This window comes from Odontesthes bonariensis, chromosome 18, assembly GCF_027942865.1.
Source record: "Odontesthes bonariensis isolate fOdoBon6 chromosome 18, fOdoBon6.hap1, whole genome shotgun sequence".
In the NCBI taxonomy this organism is placed as follows: domain Eukaryota; kingdom Metazoa; phylum Chordata; class Actinopteri; order Atheriniformes; family Atherinopsidae; genus Odontesthes; species Odontesthes bonariensis.
In genome coordinates this window covers 31,519,263-31,539,453 of record NC_134523.1, presented here as the reverse complement: position 1 = coordinate 31,539,453, position 20,191 = coordinate 31,519,263, and the positions used below count along the sequence as shown (strand labels likewise).

The following is a 20,191-nucleotide window of genomic DNA, read 5'->3' as shown; positions in this document are numbered from 1 at the left end:
TTTGTGTAACCTCACTCGTTCTGAGCAGACCACGATGGAGAAATACATCACTGACTCTCTGGTGGTCTCATTCATCCATCGTCATCTCCTCTGGGGGCCGGATTCTTCTTTGTAGATTAGGATGGTTCCCTACAACTGTGTATTTACTTCAGAGGACCCAACAACATCATGGTCAAAAATAAATATCCTCTCCCACTTCTGAGTTCTACTATTGAGGTTTTGGATGGGGCCCAGATATTTACTAAACTCTACATCAGAAATGCAAACCACCTAGTTCGTATCCCTGAAGGGGACGAGTGGAAGACCGCTTTTAGTACACCTCTTGGATATTTTAAATACCTTGTCATGCCCTTTGGATTAACAAATGCACCTATTGTTTTTAAAGCTCTTGTGAAGGACATCCAAAGAGATTTTTTTAAACCACTTTGTATCTTGAAAATATTGTGATTTTCTCATGCAATGAGACTGAACAAGAGACACAAGTTGTTCAGTTCTTCAGTGTCTACTCGAGAACAATTTGTTTTTCAAAGCTGAGAAATGTGAATTCCACGTAGACGCTGTCAGTTTTTCATCATCCAATGGGGATAAATCAAAGCAGATCCGGCTAAGGTTGAAGTGGTTGCACAGTGGCCAACACCTAAGAATTGTAAACAACTCCAGAGTTTCCTTGGATTTGGTCATTTCTACAGACTGTTCATCAACAACTACAGTGGCATCGCTTCTCCCCTCAATAAGTCAACTTCAACTGAATTAGTTTTTTCTTGGTCAAAGGAGGCAGAACAGGCATTCCAGATTTTTAAGAACTGTTTTGTCACAGCTCCTATTTTAACCCAGCCAAACCCTGCAAAACAATTAATTGTGGAGGTAGATGCTTCCGACGTTGGTGTTGGAGCTGTTCTGTCCCAATGAGCTGAGTCTTTTTTAATACAAGAACCGAGAGCTATTAGCAATCAAATTAGCTCTAGAAGAATGTTGTCATTGATTGGAGGTGGAAAACCACCCTTTCATTGTTTGGACTGACCATAAGAATCTGGCCTGTCTTCAGACAGCTAAATGCCTAAACTCCCGTCAAGCCCGGTGGTCTTTTTTTTTGTTTGCTTCGACTTTACCATCACTTATCGTCCCGGATTGCACAACATCAAACCTGATGCTCTGTCCCGACAGTACACTTTAGCTGAGACACTGGTTTCTTACACTTTCTTGCCCACTTCTTGAGTTGTTGCCACGCTCACATGGGAGATCAAAACCAAGGTTAAACAGGCCCACAAGGATGAACCAGATCCGGGAGGGGGACCCCCTGATAAACTGTTTGTTCCCACGGTTATGAGATCTCAAGTTCTTATAGGCTTGCTACTCATAACTCACCTGTCACCCTGGTATTTACCAAACCTTAGCCTTTGTACAGAACTCCTTTTGGTGGCTTACCATGGTAGCTGATATCTGTGCTTTGGTATTTGCTTGTTCTATATTCAACAGTCTAAAGCCTCCCATCAATCCCGTGCTGGACATCTCGGATAACTTCCAGTTAATAGTCGTCCCTGGTCCCACATAGCTCTGGACTTTTTTTGACTATCATTGACAGTTTTTCCAAGGCTGCCCATTTTATTGCTATACCTAGACTCCCTTCTGCCTCTGAAACCACAGCTCTTTTGGTTTACCATGTTTTCAGAGAATTCCTCATGATAATCTTTTGTCCGGTTTTCACCCTGTCCAATGGTCTGACAGAGCATCTAAACCAGGAAGTGGAAGCGGCAATCCATGGATTAAATATGCTTATAACTCTCATCAGTACTGCCTCAGGAAAATCACCTTTTGAAAGTTCTCTTGGCTATGAACCTCCATTATCCCCATTATCAAGAACGTGATCTCACTGTTCCTTACGTTCAGCAGCACTTAAGCCAGTGTTCCAAGATATGGAAAGAAACTCGTGCTGCTTTGTTTAAATCTATGGAAAAGGCTGAAGCTTATGCCGACAGACACCGTTTTCAGGCACCTGAGTATAAGGTTGGTGACAAGGTCTGGTTGTCTTCACAGAACATTCCATTCAGAACTGAATAAAAAAAACTCTCTCCCCTGTTTATTGGCCCATTTGTTATTAAAAGAGTCATCAACCCTTCATCTGTCCGTTTGAAACTTCCTTAAACCATGAGGATCCATCCTATCTTTTATATTTCCCAGATTAAACCTGTTTCCACGTCTGACCTGAATCATCCTTCTGGACCCCCTCCACTTGCCAGACTCATTGCCCAAGGGCCTGCATTCACTGTGTGCTGTCTACTGGATGTCCTTTCCTCGCAGACGGGGCTTACAGTTTTTGGTTGATTGGGAGAGTTATGGACCTGAAGAGAGGTCGTGGGTCCTTCTGGGTTTTATTTTGGACCCTGACCAAATCGGCCCATCCTGATAAACTGCTGGGATCTGTAGGTTTTCTGTTGTTTTTGGTGGCTGCTCCGGTTTTTTCCTCAGGCGGTGCTCAGTGCTACACCTGCCTGATTGCCTCCTGTTTATTAGTTTGGGTATGCTCTCCAGCCGGTGTGAGTTCATCTGCTTTCCAGCAGTATTGTTCAGCCAAACTTTATTTGTCAAGTGTTCAGTGAAGACTTCTAATAATGTTTTCTTTTTCTTCACTTCCAGCAAAGGGATATCTTGGAGTTACCTTCATTCGAGTTTTTGCCTGGATGGACTGGGAGCAAACAAGCAGACTTGCATAAGGAGCATTCAGCGTGTCTCATGCCACTTATCTGTTTAAAAGGCACTCTTCACAGTCGCCACATCTACCTCAGGAGCACAGCCATTCTAACCCTGCAAAGATAACCGAACCCGGGAAAAGTCGCTCTCTCCCAGTTTGGACCTGCTTACCTTTTTGGGACATTCTTCAGTACAATTACGTTTTGTAAATAAATCCCTTTTAATCAATCTTGGCTTTGAAGTTTTGTCTTAAGTGTTTGTTCTGCGCTTTGGTACCAGTTTCTGCTTTGTCTTAAAACATGTTGACATGGCTATATGATATTATATTTGCATTCCAGTTACAACAAAGAATGTAATTCACTTCCTTTGGATGTAAACATGAACCAGTTGTAAAGGAACACAAATCTTGCTCATACTCTCCTGGCTTAAGCCACAACCTTACTATATTCCATAGTATTCACTGCACACTTTTTACACTTCAGGTTTTTCCAGAAGCTGAGAACACTGTGCTGTATCTGTGCTGCTTGTGTGAAGCACATGGTCCATGTGGCCATGGACACATTTCATTACCTCCGCCAAGGAGGTTATGTGATCGCCCGAGTTTGTCTGTTGGTTTGTCTGGATGTTCGTCTGTTCGTGCTGCAATCTTGCGACCTGCCACAAGGTGGCGGGGCTTGGTTGTTTCGTTGTCGTTGAGGGAGGGGTAGGAGGGGGTGCGCAGGGGGAAACCTAACTGCGCAGGGGGGAAGGTAAACAGTAGTCCCTTTCACACTGCCGAATAACCCGCGTTTAATTCGCAAATTTAGCGTGTCCGCTGTTGTGTTCACACTGCCGACCCGGGCTGCCGCGTCAACTCGACTCGCCTTTCGACCCGCGTCGGACCCTAGTCTTTTTGCCGAGCCGAGTTTGGTGTGAACGCAATTGACGCGGGTCGGACGTGGGCGTGGCGTGACGTGAGGAGTTTAAAAGACAGAATGGACAGCTGATTCAGAACAACAGCGACAGGTGAGGACAAGTTTCACTCTGTTTTAGCCTACATCAAGTTGGAGACATTTTTTAATATGGCCAACTGGGGAGACAAGGAGGTCCGCAATTTGGACCCGCTAAGGTAGCGGGTCGCAGTGTGAAAGCCGTCTTTGCCGTTTCTGAGAAGTCGCATCTGAAAGATAGCATCTTAACTTTGTAAACCTTTTCAATCGGAACACGAGCCAGCTGAATCTATGCACAAGTTTAAGCAAACGCATCGCTTTCTCTCGGACGTGGTGGATTACGACCTTAATCGTTTCAGACCATTCACTACAATATATGGGTGGATAAAAAAAATGCGCTTATAAAACAAAGCTTCATTGGCGGAGGTCTGCACTCTCTGAGTGCATTTCTAGTTTAGACTGCGAAACAAATGTGCTGAACTGCCCCCTGTTGTCATTTTTTAAAGTGAATTAAATCAAATTTTTAAAAAAGCTCTAAATTTTCCCTGAGGGAATCGATAAAGTATTCATATCTATCCTAAAGGAAAATGATATTGTTGAAGTATACTTTTTTCATGATGCATAGTTATTGCTACTGGCAGGGATGACCTGTATTGTTTTGCGTTGGAGCAGAGCTGAAGAAGTCAGTTACTGAACATACTCCTTTGTTTCAGCAACATGCTGAGAGACTATGTCCCATCCTGTAGTCCAACATATTTTCTTTTAATTTAAACCTGGCCATGTGTTGAAATGTACGAGTTTGAATTTGACTTGATGAGCCAATAACAGTGGATCTAGAACCATTATGTCAGAGCCAGTGTTGGTCAAGTTACCTGGAAATAGTAATTAGTTACTGATTACTTCTCCAAGAAAGTAATCCAGTTACTTTACTGATTACTTATTTTCAAAAGTAATTAGTTACTTTACTGATTACTTTACTTGGTTACTTTTCAAAAACATGATGCACAACCTGAGTAGCTATAAAGCAATAGACCTTTCAGCCTAATTCTATTCTTTCTGCATATTCCATCATATAGAATTGACATGATAGCTTAATAATAAGCATAATAACCATTATGTTGTATTCTATCTCAATTGAGAGTTATTAAGGTATCCTTAAGGTATCCTGCAAATGACTTTCTCTGCAGTAGCGTGACACCGCTTTTGGTCGGTATGTTTTCTACGATGCATCGGAATGATTCAGAGTCTCCAGTGGAAATGGGCAATATGTCCTCCCCAATATAGCCGGTGACTACGGCTGGGTATCACCGCCAAGTTCCTGGATCGATTCGATTTCAATTCTTAGGGCTTTAAATCGATTAATCACGATTTGATTCGATTCGATTCGATTCGATCCGAATCGGTTCCATCTGCTTCTCTTGGCGCCAGGATTTAACCTCAAAATGTTGCATTTTTACATCAATATTTCAAAGGGCTGTGGCTTGACAGTGTTAACAGATTACATTATATTAGTAACACCTGAAGCCACCCAGTGGAAAGAAGTATTAGCAAGATTTTACACTATATTCAACGTGACAGCCTACTTAATTAAATACATTTGTAGGAGCCATTTTAGTCTCACCTATAGGTAGATTTTAGTGTAGTTTTAGATTTAGCCACTTGGGGGAGCACTTCTTTTATGGTAGCTAACTTAGTTCTAGGTATAATTACAGGTGCCCAGAATTAGTGGGTTGATGACTGCTTGGACTGGGGAACACATGGTTCTTACCGTAGCCGTGTGGATTGGAACCAGTAACTTCATGAAAAAAATCATTCATAAAAAAAAAAAAAAAAAAAAAAAATCGATCTCATGCCCTACAAATCGATTATGCAAATTTTAAATGAAATCGATCCAAAATCGATTTAATCGATTTTTTTACCCAGCCCTGCCGGTGACTAGCTTCTTCAGTTCAGCGGCACCAAGTTGGGCGCTCTTCAGTCTGTTTTCACCTGTTCAGCAACAGAGGGGCCGTTGGTTTGCCCGGTGGAGTTGGATGTGGTGGCAGCAGCGGTCATGTCAGTGGGGGGTCCGGGGGGCTGCACAGTCCTGTGCCGGCTTGCTAGGTGCTTGCTCAGATTTGAGGCGGAATTTTTCGCTGTAGATAAAAATGTTCTTCCTACGCAGAGGGTACAGCGGACGCTAATGTTTTCGTCACTTTTTACCGAGTCAAACTCAAAGTAATGTGGGTACTTCCGAGCATTAAACGCTGCCGGGCCCTGCTCTCTCCCGCTCTCTCCCGCTCCGTGTTATCTCTTGTTGATCTACACGCGCACCGACGTCGGACCGCTCATACGTGATCATCATGAGACGCTCTCACAAACAAAATCACGGTTGAGTAACGCAGTAACGCAGCCTGCTTGTGGGAAAGTAACAGTAATCTAATTACTGTTTTTGCACTTGTAATCCCTTACTTTACCCGTTACTTGAAAAAAGTAATTGGATTATAGTAACGCGTTACTGCCCATCACTGGTCAGAACAACTGGTCTGTAGTCCCTGAGGGCAGATGCATTAGGATTCTACTGGTCCTGGTACTGAAGTACTGGAACAAAGCAGGATGTCTTTCACAGATCTGGAACTTTCTCCTGACTCAGGCTAAAGTTAAAGATGTGCTGTAAAATTCCCACATAGCTGTTCAGCAGCGGTCTTTAAGACCCTGGGGCTGACACCATCTAGACCTGCAACATTTTTTTGACTCAGCCTCTTAAGGCTCTAGCATGGTTGCCGTGTCTGCTAGCGCGAGCGGTGTTGATGACGTCACGATTTCGTGCCGGCCATGTATAGTGGCGCAAGTCGATGCGCCAGTTGTTGCAATTTTCTCCGTCACAGAGGTGGCGCTGCTACGTTAAGGTTAGCGCTCTACAACCACGAAAGTGGAGAAGAAACAATGCCGCTGTCAAGAGCAAGAATACTGTAATTAATGATACTGCTGCAGTTTTTGGATCATTTTAATTTTTTAATTCAGTTAATAGAGGTGAAGGTCTGAAGCCCCCGGCATCAACAGAGTCTCTGCCCTCTTCTTTGCCTTTACGTATCTGTCCCGTAGCTTCCTCCACACATTCTTACAGAACTCTCCCTCTTTCCCCAAAGTTCTGCCCATCTCTGTGCACCAGTTTGGGGAGTTTACGAGCTCCCTGTGCTGTTTCACTGCAGTTTCGTACAGCTGCCTGTACAAACGCACCTCCTGACTGAGCCTGGTCTCACATCGGTCCATCCGGTTCGTTGTTCTCGGCGCCGCCAAGTTACAAAAATCAACTGGTGCACGACAACGCGCTGCGCCGTCTTTTCAAGGGAAGCGCCATGCCTGAAACGTCATTTTGACGTCACGGTCCGCCACCGCCGTGACAGACGCGGCAACCATGCTACCGCCTTTAAGCTGCCTCTTCACCTTACTTTGAGGTGAAGTGGAGGTATCACTTTGTATAAATGGAGGGTAACACTGTAGAGTTGTGACAACAGTGGGTCCAAGGAGAGTTTGAAGTATGTTGCTGGGGGCAGGGGAAGAGAATGTTGAGTATCATCCTGAGTTAAACCTTTTAAAAAACATGTCCAATTCATTGATTTTGTCTAGACTTCCATTTGTGTGACCCATCTTCTTGAAGCCGGTGATCTTTTGTATCATTGACCACACATCCCTCATATTTTTCTGCTGGAGCTTGTTTCCCAGCTTTTTTTCTGTTCACATCTTTACTCTCTTTTAGCTTCTTTTTCAGCTGTTTCTGAAAACTTGTCAGTAACTCCCTGCCCCCCTCTTTGAAAGTTATCTTCTTCATCTTTAACAGCTTTTCCAGCTCATTGGTGAACCCAGGCTTGTTATTGGGACAGCCCCTCATCTAGTGGGGATGATAGTCTCCAGGCTTGGTACAGGAGTCAACTCAGTTCAGTCCTTTCTTTTATTTGACTTTTATCACTTTTTGTTGAATCATAAGCAGGTTGATAACCTTAAAGAGAAAACAAACAGAAATTAGTTTCACTGTGAATCATAGTCATGCATGCAATCATGTTTAGTACTCTGTCTTGGCCTTAATCTTAGCAAATTAAACAGATTCAGATCCATCATCAAACTCATAGTATCATGCTTTACGGGAACATAAGTGGAGAAGTGAAGTGAGATACATACCAATCTGACTCAAACCGCAGCCAGGGCAGACCATACATACCAACCTGTGGTCTCAAAGCACCCCTTCAGCTTTCTATGACCATATTTTCACAGTTGTTTTGGTCACAGGTTGCCACTGAACAGTTGGGGGTTAGGTGGAGATGAGAAGAACCAGATTATGACCTGACTTTCTTAATGGAGGACAGGCAGAGGAGCCCTATAAACATTTGCAAAGAACAAGTCCAACTTTTTTCTCTGGTGGACTAGTTTATAAACTGTTGGCCAATTCGACATGTGGCAGAGATGGAGATGTGGTTTGAGCCATGAATGTGTTTTCTGTGTTGTGTTTGTAACCTGGAAACAACTGAGCTTATGTAATGACATGCAACATCTGCAGCACTACAGGGCTACCAGAATAACACTAGGGAATAATGTTGCATAATTTCCAATTTCCAAGCTGACAGTTCAATGTCCTGGGCATAGATCCTCTCCTTCACAGTGACATTTGACAGTGACGTCACAGTAAAGAGGTGTTGTAGTCTAAGTGCTCCTGCAGCCATGTCTTGGTAAAACACATACTTCATTCCTATTCTTCCTCCTGTGTCCTTGTCCGCACTCTAAACTTATTCATTTTATTTGCTGCAGTCTCACATTGCCTATGATGATCTGTGGAAGAAATCTTTAAAACTTTCTTGGTTTTCCCTTTGTCTTGCTCTGACTCTCCACCCACTGCATCTCATCTTCATCTCATTGGGTGTTTGGGTCTTATTCTGGGCATTAGTTGGGTTTTTAAGGCTCTAGCATGGTTGCCGCGTCTGCTCGCGCGCGCGGTGTTGATGACGTCACGAGTTTGTGCCCGCCATAGGACCCTATATAGTGGCGCAAGTCGTTGCGCGCCAGTAGTTGCAATTTTCTCCGTCACAGAGGTGGCGCTGCTACGTTAAGGTTACTCTACAACCACGAAAGTGGAGAAGAAAACAATGCCGCTGTCAAGAGCAGGAATACTGTAATTAATGATACTGCTGCAGTTTTCGGATCATTTTAATTTTTTAATTCAGTTAAAAGAGGTGAAGGTTTGAAGCCCCCGGCATCAACAGAGTCTCTGCCCTCTTCTTTGCCTTCACGTATCTGTCCCGTAGCTTCTTCCACACATTCTTACAGAACTCTCCCTCTTTCCCCAAAGTTCTGCCCATCTCTGTGCACCAGTTTGGGGAGTTTACGTGCTCCCTGTGCTGTTTCACTGCAGTTTCGTACAGCTGTCTGTACAAACGCACCTCCTCACTGAGCCTGGTCTCACAACGGTCCATCCGGTTCGTTGTGCTCAGCGCCGCCAAGTTACAAAAATCGACTGGTGCACGACAACGCGCTGCGCCGTCTTTTCAAGGGAAGCGCCAGGCCTAAAACGTCATTTTGACGTCACGGTGCGACACCGCCGTGACAGACGCGGCAACCATGCTACCGCCTTTACACTCATAGAGTTCCTCCTTTGGCATTCTAACTCATCATAAAAGAATCAAATCACGTTTTTTACTACTATAGAAATCACTCAATCAGCACAGCTTCCAAACCAGGCTGAAAAGTCTCAGCAGAAAAACTCAACAAGAGCAATGAACTGTTAACTAGTGCAGGGTGTTCTAGAAGAGAGAGAGAAAAAATGACTTTGGCACCTCCTTTACCTGGTGCCTTATCAGACAACTGTGTAACCCACCCATGCCTCAAAACAGACCACTGCGTCCTGTTATCACAGTCTCAGCTTTTACATCATTTCATGGCAAGTTTTTCCATGTCTGTTTTCCCCTTAGGATGCCAGATCCAGCTACAGGAAGATTCTCACTGACTCTGCGAGGAAGCTCAATGCTCAGGGCTCTCAGCTTGGTGCCTGCATTGAGAAAGCAAGGCCTTACTATGAAGCTCGCAGACTAGCAAAAGAAGTAAGTATTGTAGCTACTCTTGAATATCCACAGATCATTGAGAAAGGAATTTGGTATACCAAACATAATCCGTTGCAGTTATTCATCTTTGTTCAGCTTAATAGGATGAACAAAATATTGATGTTGAGTACAGTGAGCGACTCTCAGCTTTGGGGGAGTTAAAGGGGCATATAATGCTTTTATTTTGTGTCACATACATCAGTGTTTGATAGTTTCTGAACTCTTTGGAATTTACTGTGATAGTATCATCGACAAAAACACAACTATAATAAAATACATAATAAACTAAAATAGAAAATAAAATACTAAAAAGGGGGCGGCGGCACTGTAACACCATTCAAAGGATATCTGTTGGAACAGGGAAACACGAGTTAATGACCACAATAATGTCACATATACATAAAGAGAGTAAAGTGAGGAAAGGTGTGACAGATGAGGCCCCCCAGCAGGCTGGGCCTATAGCAGCTTAACTATGGGATGTTTCAGGATCACCTGAGCCATCCCTAACTATAAGCTTTATCAGAAAGGAAAGTTTTAAGCCTGGTCTTAGAAGTGGAAAGGGTGTCTGCTTCCTGAAGCCAAACTGGCAGCTAGTTCCACAGAGAGGGGCCTGATAACTGAAGGCTCTGCCTCCCAAACTGGCAGCTGGTTCCACAGAGAGGGGCCTGATAACTGAAGGCTCTGCCTCCCAAACTGGCAGCTGGTTCCACAGAGAGGGGCCTGATAACTGAAGGCTCTGCCTCCCATTCTACTTTTAGAAACTCTGGGAACCTCAAGCAAACCTGCAGTTTGAGAGCAAAGTGCTCTGTTAGGAAAATATCTTACAATGAGATCTTTAAGATATGATGGAGCTCGGTCATTAAGAGCTTTATATGTAAGGAGAAGAATCTTAAATTCTATTCTGAATTTAACAGGGAGCCAATGAAGAGAAGCTAAAACTGGAGAAATATGATCTCTCCTGTTAGTTCTCATCAGAACTCTGGCTGCAGCATTTTGGATCAACTGAAGGCTTTTCAGAGAATATGTGGGACAGCCCAATAATAAAGAATTACAGTAGTCCAATCTTGAAGTAACAAATGCATGGAGCAGTTTTTCTGCATCACTCTGAGACAAGATGTTCCTGATTTTAACAATATTACGAAGATGAAAGAAGGCAGTCCTAGAAACCTGTTTTATATGCGAGTCAAATGATAAATTCTGGTCAAAAATAACTCCAAGGTTCCTCACTGTAGAACTAGAAGCCAAGGAAATACCATCTAGAGTAACTATATAGCTAGACAATTTCTCCCTGAAGCGCTCAGGTCCAAAGATAACGACTTCAGTTTTGTCTGAATTTAGAAGCAGACAGTTCTGAGTCATCCAGGTCTTTATGTCTTTAAGACATGCTTGTAGTCTGACCAACCTATTGGGTTCATCTGGTTTTATAGATAAGTACAGCTGAGTATCATCAGCATAGCAATGGAAATTTATGCCATGCTGTCTAATAATGTTACCTAATGGAAGCATGTATAAAGTGAAAAGAATCGGTCCAAGCACAGAACCCTGGGGAACTCCATGACTTACTCTGGTGTGTGAGGAAGATTCTTCATTTACAAGAACAAACTGAAATCTATCAGATAAATATGACTTAAACGGGCCTAATGCAGTTCCTTTAATCCCAATAACATGTTCAAGTCTGTGTAATAAGATACTGTGATCGACCGTATCAAATGTAGCACTGAGATCCAACAGGACAAGCACAGACACAAGTCCGCTATCAGAGGCTAAGAGGAGATCATTGGTAACTTTCAGCAGTGCAGTTTCTGTGCTATGATGCACTCTGAATCCTGACTGAAACTCTTCAAACAGATTATTTCTGTGGAAATGATCACAAAGCTGAGCTGCAACTATTTTTTCAAGAACTTTAGACATAAAAGGGAGATTGGATATAGGTCTATAATGAGCTAACACTTCTGAGTCAAGAGTAGGTTTTTTAAGTAAAGGTTTAATTACAGCAACCTTAAAAGTCTGAGGTACATATCCTGTCAACAAAGACAGATTGATCAAATCCAATATGGAACTGTCAATATGGACAACATTTAAATTGTAAGGTTCTGAAATGCATAGATAGGACAGAAGCCTGAAGTTTGAAAGGCCACCATCAATGCTTGTTTTCTTCACATTGTTCACAGTGGATCGTTTTCATTTTGTTTGTTTCCACAGGCTCAACAGGAAACCCAGAAGGCAGCTCTTAGATATGAGAGGGCTGTGTCCATGCACTCTGCTGCCAGAGAGATGGTTTATGTGGCAGAGCAGGGCCTACTGGCTGACAAGAACACCATGGACCCAACCTGGCAGGAAATGCTTAACCATGCCACAGCCAAGGTATCACCCTGCCATCTCAATGATGCTGTGGTGCAGTTTAAATAAACAGAATGGATATGCAGCATGTTTAACCACTTGATTATAGTAAGTGGAGTGCTTAAGTTGATGAGGAACTTGTGTACTTCATTTGTACATTTGGATGGAGTGGTTGCTGGTAGTGAATCTTTCCTGGAGTCATACTCAGAATCACACTGACAATTAAATAGTTTAGATATTTAACAATGCTGTATTGTTGAACTACATACCATGCCATTAAATCCTGTGTCAGTTTAGCTAAACAGGGATTAAACATTTTACATAATCATTTTTTGGGGCTTTTTATGCCTTATTGGATAGGACCAGGGATGTCCCGATCAGGTTTTTTTGCTTCCGAGTCCGAGTCATTTGATTTTGAGTATCTGACGATACCGAGTCCCGATCCGATACTTCTACAGTACATGAAAAAAATGAAGAACGGCAAAGAAACAGATCCAGGATGTCCCTGATTCTTTATTTTATTTACTTATTTTATCATTAAACACTTATAAACAGAGCACTTCTGTGGGGTAGCTTGAACAAAAAAGTAATAAAGTAATAAACAAATTCTTCACATTGTAGTTTAGTGCAACAATGTCTGATATAAAAACCAGCAGCAGCTCAACCTGAAATACCTGCAGGTATGGAAACAAATAAGCAAATAAAAGTGCCACAGTGTTATAAAGTATGGCAGTAATGTGCTTTAACAGCACTCCTAATTCTTCCTCTCCTCCTCTGGCTGCACAGAAGGAAATGTACTTTTCTCTTGATGAAAACCAACATCTCTGCATTGTCAGGTGTGAGCCTGTTCCTGTTCTCATCAAGGATGTTAGCCATGTCCTCGCCACCTCTTGAAAACCCAAGTTTGCATATCTCATAGTTTGCAATCGCAACGTTTTTGTCATCCACTTTAAAATACCTCCACACCACAGACATTCGGCCCCCAGCTTCAAGCTGCTGCCGTGTTCTGCTTCGCTTTACGGCAGCAAAGTGACGTCATGCTGCATGTTTCTGTGTGGAGCTGAGACCGTAGACATAAAAATTCTGGGAGTTGTGATTATTGTAGTTGGGGATATTCACCTTCCTCAGTCGAAATAAATGTAATGTGGGGGCAGTGGAGACCCATCCAAGATGGCGGCCGCGCTGAAACGTCAGCTCCAATAGGCCGCGCCAGTCTATGAGGCGTCTACGTATATTATGTCTATGGTTGAGATGCTCTGACTTTACCACCACATAACAGGAAATACTAAGCTGTTATTTTTTTCACATTTGTTTTGAGATATTGTAGTTCTGATAAAAAAAATAATGAGAATAAATATATACAGTGGAAACCGCTTATAGTGATCACGTTGGTCCAGAGCCAATTTGAACACTATAAGCGGTTGATTACTAAAACCGAATTTGTATTACAGTACAGGTATTTCACTTATTTTTTTATGCAGAATATCATCTAAATGCGATTTGTATCGTTTTTCAATGAGAAAAATTAAATGAAACGGATAGCTTCAGCATTTACTGAATTTTATTATCATGCAAGTTTAATTACAGTACTGCGCACTGCGCAGACATACTGTAGGCTAACTCAAATACAGTGTCATGTCAGCGTGTTGGTCGTGTCTATGTTGAATAAACAAGCGCATTAGAAATATAAAGTCGTCCGCCTCGCGTTACTTGGAAATGTAAACGCCACATGGTGTCAGGAGTCAACTGGATTTGAGCCGAGAAACGTCGGACGTGAGTGGGAAGAACCGGAGTGTGCATCCCCATGGCGAAGTTTACCCCACCGGAGCAGTTTGACTTCTCAAAGCCCGAAGCATGGCCTGACTGGAAGCTAAGATTCGGCAGGTATCGTATAGCTTCACTGCTTACGGAGGAGGAGGAAAAAGTGCAGGTAAATGCATTGATTTATTCCATGGGAGCCGAGGCTGAGCACATTTTCAAGGCATTCACGTTTAATAGAGCAACGGATGCGGATAAATACGACGTTGTGATGGCTAAATTTGATGAACATTTCATTCCGAGACGAAACGTGATCTATGAGCGTGCTAAGTTTCACTCAAGAGTTCAACAACCAGGCGAGAGTGTGGAAGCATTCGTCAGGCAACTGTATGAACTAGCTGAAAACTGTGATTTTGGAGCACTAAAAGAGGAACAAATGCGGGATCGCATAGTGATCGGAATTAGAGATAAACAAGTGTCGCTGAAACTGCAAATGAAAAGTGATTTAACATTGAAGACTGCCATTGAAACAGCCAGGCATTGTGAGCTGATCAAGTCACAGAATACAGAGAGAGGGCACGGCGCAGAGCACGTGGACAATGTAAAATCGGAGTGGAAAACTGAACATAAGAGATATGGAAACATGGCAAAGATAAACAAGAAGACGAAAAAGGGAGCATGCACGAGATGTGGGCGTAGTCATACGGAGGCGGAGCAGTGCAAAGCAAGAGGAAAAAGATGCATGAAGTGCAACAAAATTGGGCACTTTGCTGCTGTGTGCTATTCAAAAGCTGTTCAAGAGGTAACCGAAGCTGAAGAGGATGACACAGTGTTCCTAGGCTCAGTAGAGCTAAAACAAAAAGATGCACCACTAGCAGAGGATGAGCCACCATGGCGCGCCACTTTAGATGTAGCAGATACGCCAGTGTCATTTAAGATAGATTCCGGTGCAGATACCTCAATCATGTCTGAAGCCACATATGAAACACTGCGGAGAAAGCCTAAACTCAGTGAAGTGAAGAACACCCTTCAGAGTCCAGGTGGCACTGTGGCCACAAGGGGGCAGTTTTTAGCTAAATTAAAAGCTAATATCAGTGGGAAACTGCGGAATTGCTGCTTCAGAGTAGTTGTAGTTAAAACTAATGGGGAAAATCTCCTGAGCAGAACAGTGGCAACCAGACTGGGCCTAATTAAGCACATAGAGGAGATCAGCACATTCAGTGGCTTAGGCACACTGAAAGGAGAACCAGTGAGAATCATACTCAAAGAAGGCGCAGAGCCATACAGCATCGCTACGCCACGGCGAGTTCCAATTCCACTACTCCGTAAGGTCGAAGAGGAGTTAAAGAGAATGGAGTCGTTGGGCATAATAGAAAAAGTTACTGATCCGACCGAATGGTGCGCGCCCATGGTACTTGTAATGAAAAAGAATGGAAAAATAAGAATTTGCGTGGACCTGAAAAGGCTAAATGAAAATGTAAAACGTGAAAAGTTTATCTTACCTACCTTGGATGACATCATGCCCAAGCTAGCGAAGTGTACTGTGTTCTCCAGCCTCGACGCCGAGAGCGGATTCTGGCAAATTCCTCTAGAAGAGGAAAGTGCACGTCTGACCACCTTCATCACGCCCCAAGGCAGATACTGTTTTAAGCGCCTACCGTTTGGGATCACATCGGCGCCCGAGATCTTTCAGCGAAAGATGTCTGAGCTACTGCATGGGCACGAGGGGACAGTCGTGTACATGGACGACATATTGGTCTGCGGAGAAACACAGGAAATACACGACCAGAGGCTAAAGCGAGTCATGGAGACAATCACCGCCGCAGGTTTACGACTCAACAAAGACAAATGCAGGCTTAGCCAACCAGAGCTGAACTTCCTGGGACAGGTCGTGACCAAGGACGGCATAGCCCCTAATCCAGAGAGGGTTAAAGCCATAACAACAATGGGACCACCTCAGAATGTGAGTGAGCTGAGAAGGCTGCTTGGTATGGTGAACTACATTGGCCGTTACCTACCAAACCTCTCCACAGTGGTACAGCCGCTCAACGAGCTGCTCAAGACTGAGCGTGACTGGTGCTGGGGTCCTCAGCAAGACAGAGCGTTCACAGAAGTGAAACGGTTAATCTCATCAGCACCAGTCTTGGAGTTCTTTGATCCAGCGAAGCCAACCGTCGTCAGTGCAGACGCAAGCAGTTACGGGCTCGGAGGAGTCCTCCTGCAGAGCCATGAAGGGGTCCTGAAGCCTGTTGCGTTCTGTTCGCGTACGTTGACTGATGCCGAGAAGAGATACGCTCAGATCGAAAAAGAGTGCCTTGCTGGAGTGTGGGCCTCTGAGCGTTTCTACCAGTATCTTTGTGGCTTAGAAAGCTACAAGCTGCTTACAGACCACAAGCCACTGACAACTCTAATAAACACAAAAGACCTCGACACCACACCGATTCAGTGTCAGCGCCTGCTTATCAGGTTAATGAAGTTTAACCCAGTCGCAGAATATGTTCCAGGCAAACACTTAATCGTCGCAGACGCCCTATCTAGGCAACCCATGGCGGACACCAATCCAGGTGACCTAGAAGGGGAGGTGAAAGCGTACGTGGACTCAGTGGAGGATGACCTGAGAGTGAGGAAGCCGATCATCGAGCAGATAAAAGATCAGGCAAGAACAGATGGTGAGCTCCAGAGTGTCCTCAAGTATGTCCAAAATGGGTGGCCGGAACACTCAAAGAGTGTAGCTGTCAGAGCAAGCACCTACTTCAGAGAGCGCGGCTCACTCAGTGAGGCCAATGGATTGCTGCGACGTGGCAAGCAGATTGTGATTCCTAGCAGTATGAGAGACTACATGTTGCAGAAGATTCACGAGGGCCACCAAGGCCTTACCAAGTGCCGAGAACGGTACAATGGCGCTGTGTGGTGGCCGGGCATCGCCAGTGATGTGAAAAAGCTTGTGATGTCATGTAAACATTGCAGCATCTACAGACCGAGTCAAAACAGAGAACCGTTGATCTCTACACCATTGCCAGATCTACCATGGCAAAAGCTCGCAGCTGACCTGTGCGAGTTCAAAGGTCGTCACTACTTGATCGTGATCGACTACTTCTCCAGATGGCTCGAGATCCTAGACTTACCAAAGACAAACTCAGAAACCGTCATACAAAAGCTACACCAAGCCTCTACTACCACTCTCCATCGGCGATAAAGTCAGATTGAAGATTGACGGAGAAAAGGCTTGGACAACATCAGCGACTGTGCAGCGCCAAGAGGCTGCGCCATGTTCCTTTACACTGGAGACGGAGCGAGGCGACACACCGCGACGGAATCGGCGCCACATCCGGCTGGTCAACCAGGAGCTGTCATCACCGCGAAAGATGGATGTTCCTCAGCCGACGGATCAAGATGGACAGCGTGAGCCAGCTGAGCAGGGCTTAACCACCGCCAGTGCTCCTGCTGACACGCCTGGTTCCTCTGGACACCCAACTTCAGTCGTCACCAGGTTTGGTCGGACTGTTAAACCAAACCCCAGGTATGCAAGTTAGTTGGGATGATGGACAAAAGGGCAGAATAAATCCCTTCTCATCTCAAGGGACTGTGGCAGTCTACCCACACCCTTAGTTACTGTTGAGGAAAAAAAACAAAAAAAAAAACAGGAGAAACTTTGTAAGAATGTTTTTCCTGTTGGGCATGACTGAGATAATGTGGGTGTACAAGATTAAACGTATAGTTAAAGTTAACAGTCCATGTTGGTATAGTGTTTTGCCTACTATACTTGAAAAGGGGGGGAGATGTCATGTCAGCGTGTTGGTCGTGTCTATGTTGAATAAACAAGCGCATTAGAAATATAAAGTCGTCCGCCTCGCGTTACTTGGAAATGTAAACGCCACATACAGTACGTAACTTATTCTCTGCTGTGCCGCCGGTGCATTTTTTTTCTTACAAGTCTGAAAATAAAGTTTGAAACAAATGCCTAATCACAGCACAGTACTGCGCAGTGCGCAGACATAACTCAAATACAGTAGGCCTAAGTAACTTATTCTGTGCGTCGGCTCTGCTGTGCCTTTGGTGCATTTTTTAACATGTCTGAAAATAAAGTTTGAAACGAACTGTTTCATAGAACAACAACATAGAAGATAACTGCATCAAGAAAATTAAAGCTACCTCTGTCTTGTGTTGCGCTTGCTGCCCGGTGTCAACTCGTTACGTTAGCTAGCGAGGCAGAAGCAGACGTCCAGAAAGGAATCAAGGAAGTAAAAAATAAAATAGCTACACGTCGTTTTAAAATTATTTTTGCACATGTTTACATTCATAAAATGGCCAAAAATGAACATTATAAGCGGATTTCTTGATTACTATAAACAAATTATTTAAACAGCATTTGTATAGAAATGATTCTGTCCCAAGCCTTTTGATCTATATAAGCGGTTGATTACTATATCCGTGACCACTATAAGCTGTTTCCACTGTATATATATATAGATAGGCTATATATCTGATCCCTGATTGGGATGAAACGTCCGATTCCGATCGAGTCTGAAACCATGTGATCGGCCCCGATTTCTGATCACGTGATTGGATCGGGACATCCCTAGATAGGACAATTGGAGAGAAAGACAGGAAATAGGAAGCATAGAGAGGGGGAATGACATGCAGCAAAGGCTATCTGATGCGGGACTTGAGCCGGGTCAGACTGTATCCTCTGTACATGGGGTGCCTGCACAACCCACTAAGCCATCAACCACCCCTTGTATTATCATTTTTGTTCACACTTGTGTTTTAGGACCTTTGAGCAGCAGCAGCATTTTTATTATACACTCGTTGAATACAGAGCATACAGTTTTCATAGAAGGAAAATAATGCAAACGATATTATGTTGCTGTTCATTTCAATTCAGTTTATTTATATAGCCAAATCACAAAAAATGTCATCTCAAAGCACTTCAATGATACAGTCCAATTCAAGCCAATTAGAGTCCAATTAATTGTAATCATAATCCAATCAAATCCATCCATCCATCCATTTTCTATACCCGCTGAGTCCATTGGTCGGGTTGGGGGGCTGGAACCTATCCCAGCTGTCATCGGGAGAGAGCCAGGGTACACCCTGGACAGACAAAAAACCCAATCAAATCCATTTAATTAAATTTTAAATTAGTGTAATTGATACATATAGAGCCAATTCAAAAACAGTTTCCTAGCTAAGGAAACCAACAAATTACACCGAAACTTGTCTTCAGTCCAATCTCCCGTCCTGAGCGTGCCTGAGGCGACTGTGGAGAGAAACGACTCCCTTTGAACAGGAAGAAACCTCTGGCAGAACCAGAACCAGGAAGGGTGGCCATCAGAACCAGAACCAGGAAGGGTGGCCATCAGAACCAGAACCAGGAAGGGTGGCCATCCGCCTCCACCAGCTGGGGTTTGAGCAGACAGAAAAGCGGGGACAACAAACACTGTAACACCATTCAAAGGATACCTGTTGAGACAGGAAAACACAAGTTAAAGGAGGATATATATATATATATATATACATACACACATACCATATCCATCTATCTATCTATATATATATATATAGATGGATGGATACACAATATTCATTCACCCATCCAAATAATTAAATTAAAGTGTTCCATATGTATACAGTATATACACACATATATAGACATATGCATATGTCTCTTTATGCATATATGTATATGTATATATATCAGAGGTTGCGCTAGACTTTTTCGTTGTCCGTCATTTTGACTGACAGGGTCGTAAAAATCCCGTCCTAATCTATTTTTACCCGTCGCTTTAATTTTAAAAATGATATAAAATATAAGTGCTGAGGTTTAAATGGTCTTGTTTCAAGTTGTATTTGTCTTGTGATAATAATGACATATTCAATAGCATTTCATTTTCATTAATTTTTAATTAATATTCAGTCGGAACAAGCTGCACAGAGAATCCGCACCGTGCCATCACACATCAAGCAGATGTATAGCAGACAAAACCACTGACTGTGGCCCCAGTAGCTCCACATGAACAATGAAATGAAACGATTGTACTTAGAATATGAACAGTTCACCTGCTGTGGCCTGAACGCAGTCTCACACCTTCCCAGGGTGGCCGCGGGTCCTTAAAAAGTCTTAAAAAGTCGTAAATCAATTTTCCTGAAAATAAGACCTTAAAAAGTATTAAATTGTCTTAAATTCAGATTGCATGGGTCTTAAATATTTGTGTATTTTTCTTTTTGCTCTAAAGGAACAGTATTTTTTTTTTTAAATATATTTACTTGATTTTATAAGCATTTGTTAATGGGAATTAAATGTTCTGAAAATATTGTGATAAATTTAATTTAGGACAGTAATGACATTTTTGTGGAATAACGAATCTTCTCTAATACCAAATGGTGCAGAAGGTCGTTGATCCACAT

General features: G+C 43.3%; 1 protein-coding gene across 3 annotated transcripts in view; it reads left to right on the top strand.

Annotated features, from left to right (window-relative positions):
- The window catches only part of sh3bp5lb (SH3-binding domain protein 5-like, b), a 60,027-nt gene that overhangs the window by 17,579 nt on the left and 22,257 nt on the right, over window positions 1–20,191 (top strand). For all 3 annotated transcript variants that reach the window (XM_075450471.1, XM_075450470.1, XM_075450469.1), the window contains 2 exons: window positions 9,557–9,685; window positions 11,888–12,049. In XM_075450471.1, coding sequence (XP_075306586.1) covers window positions 9,557–9,685; window positions 11,888–12,049 — 291 coding nt within the window. The remainder of the gene's footprint in view (window positions 1–9,556; window positions 9,686–11,887; window positions 12,050–20,191) is intronic.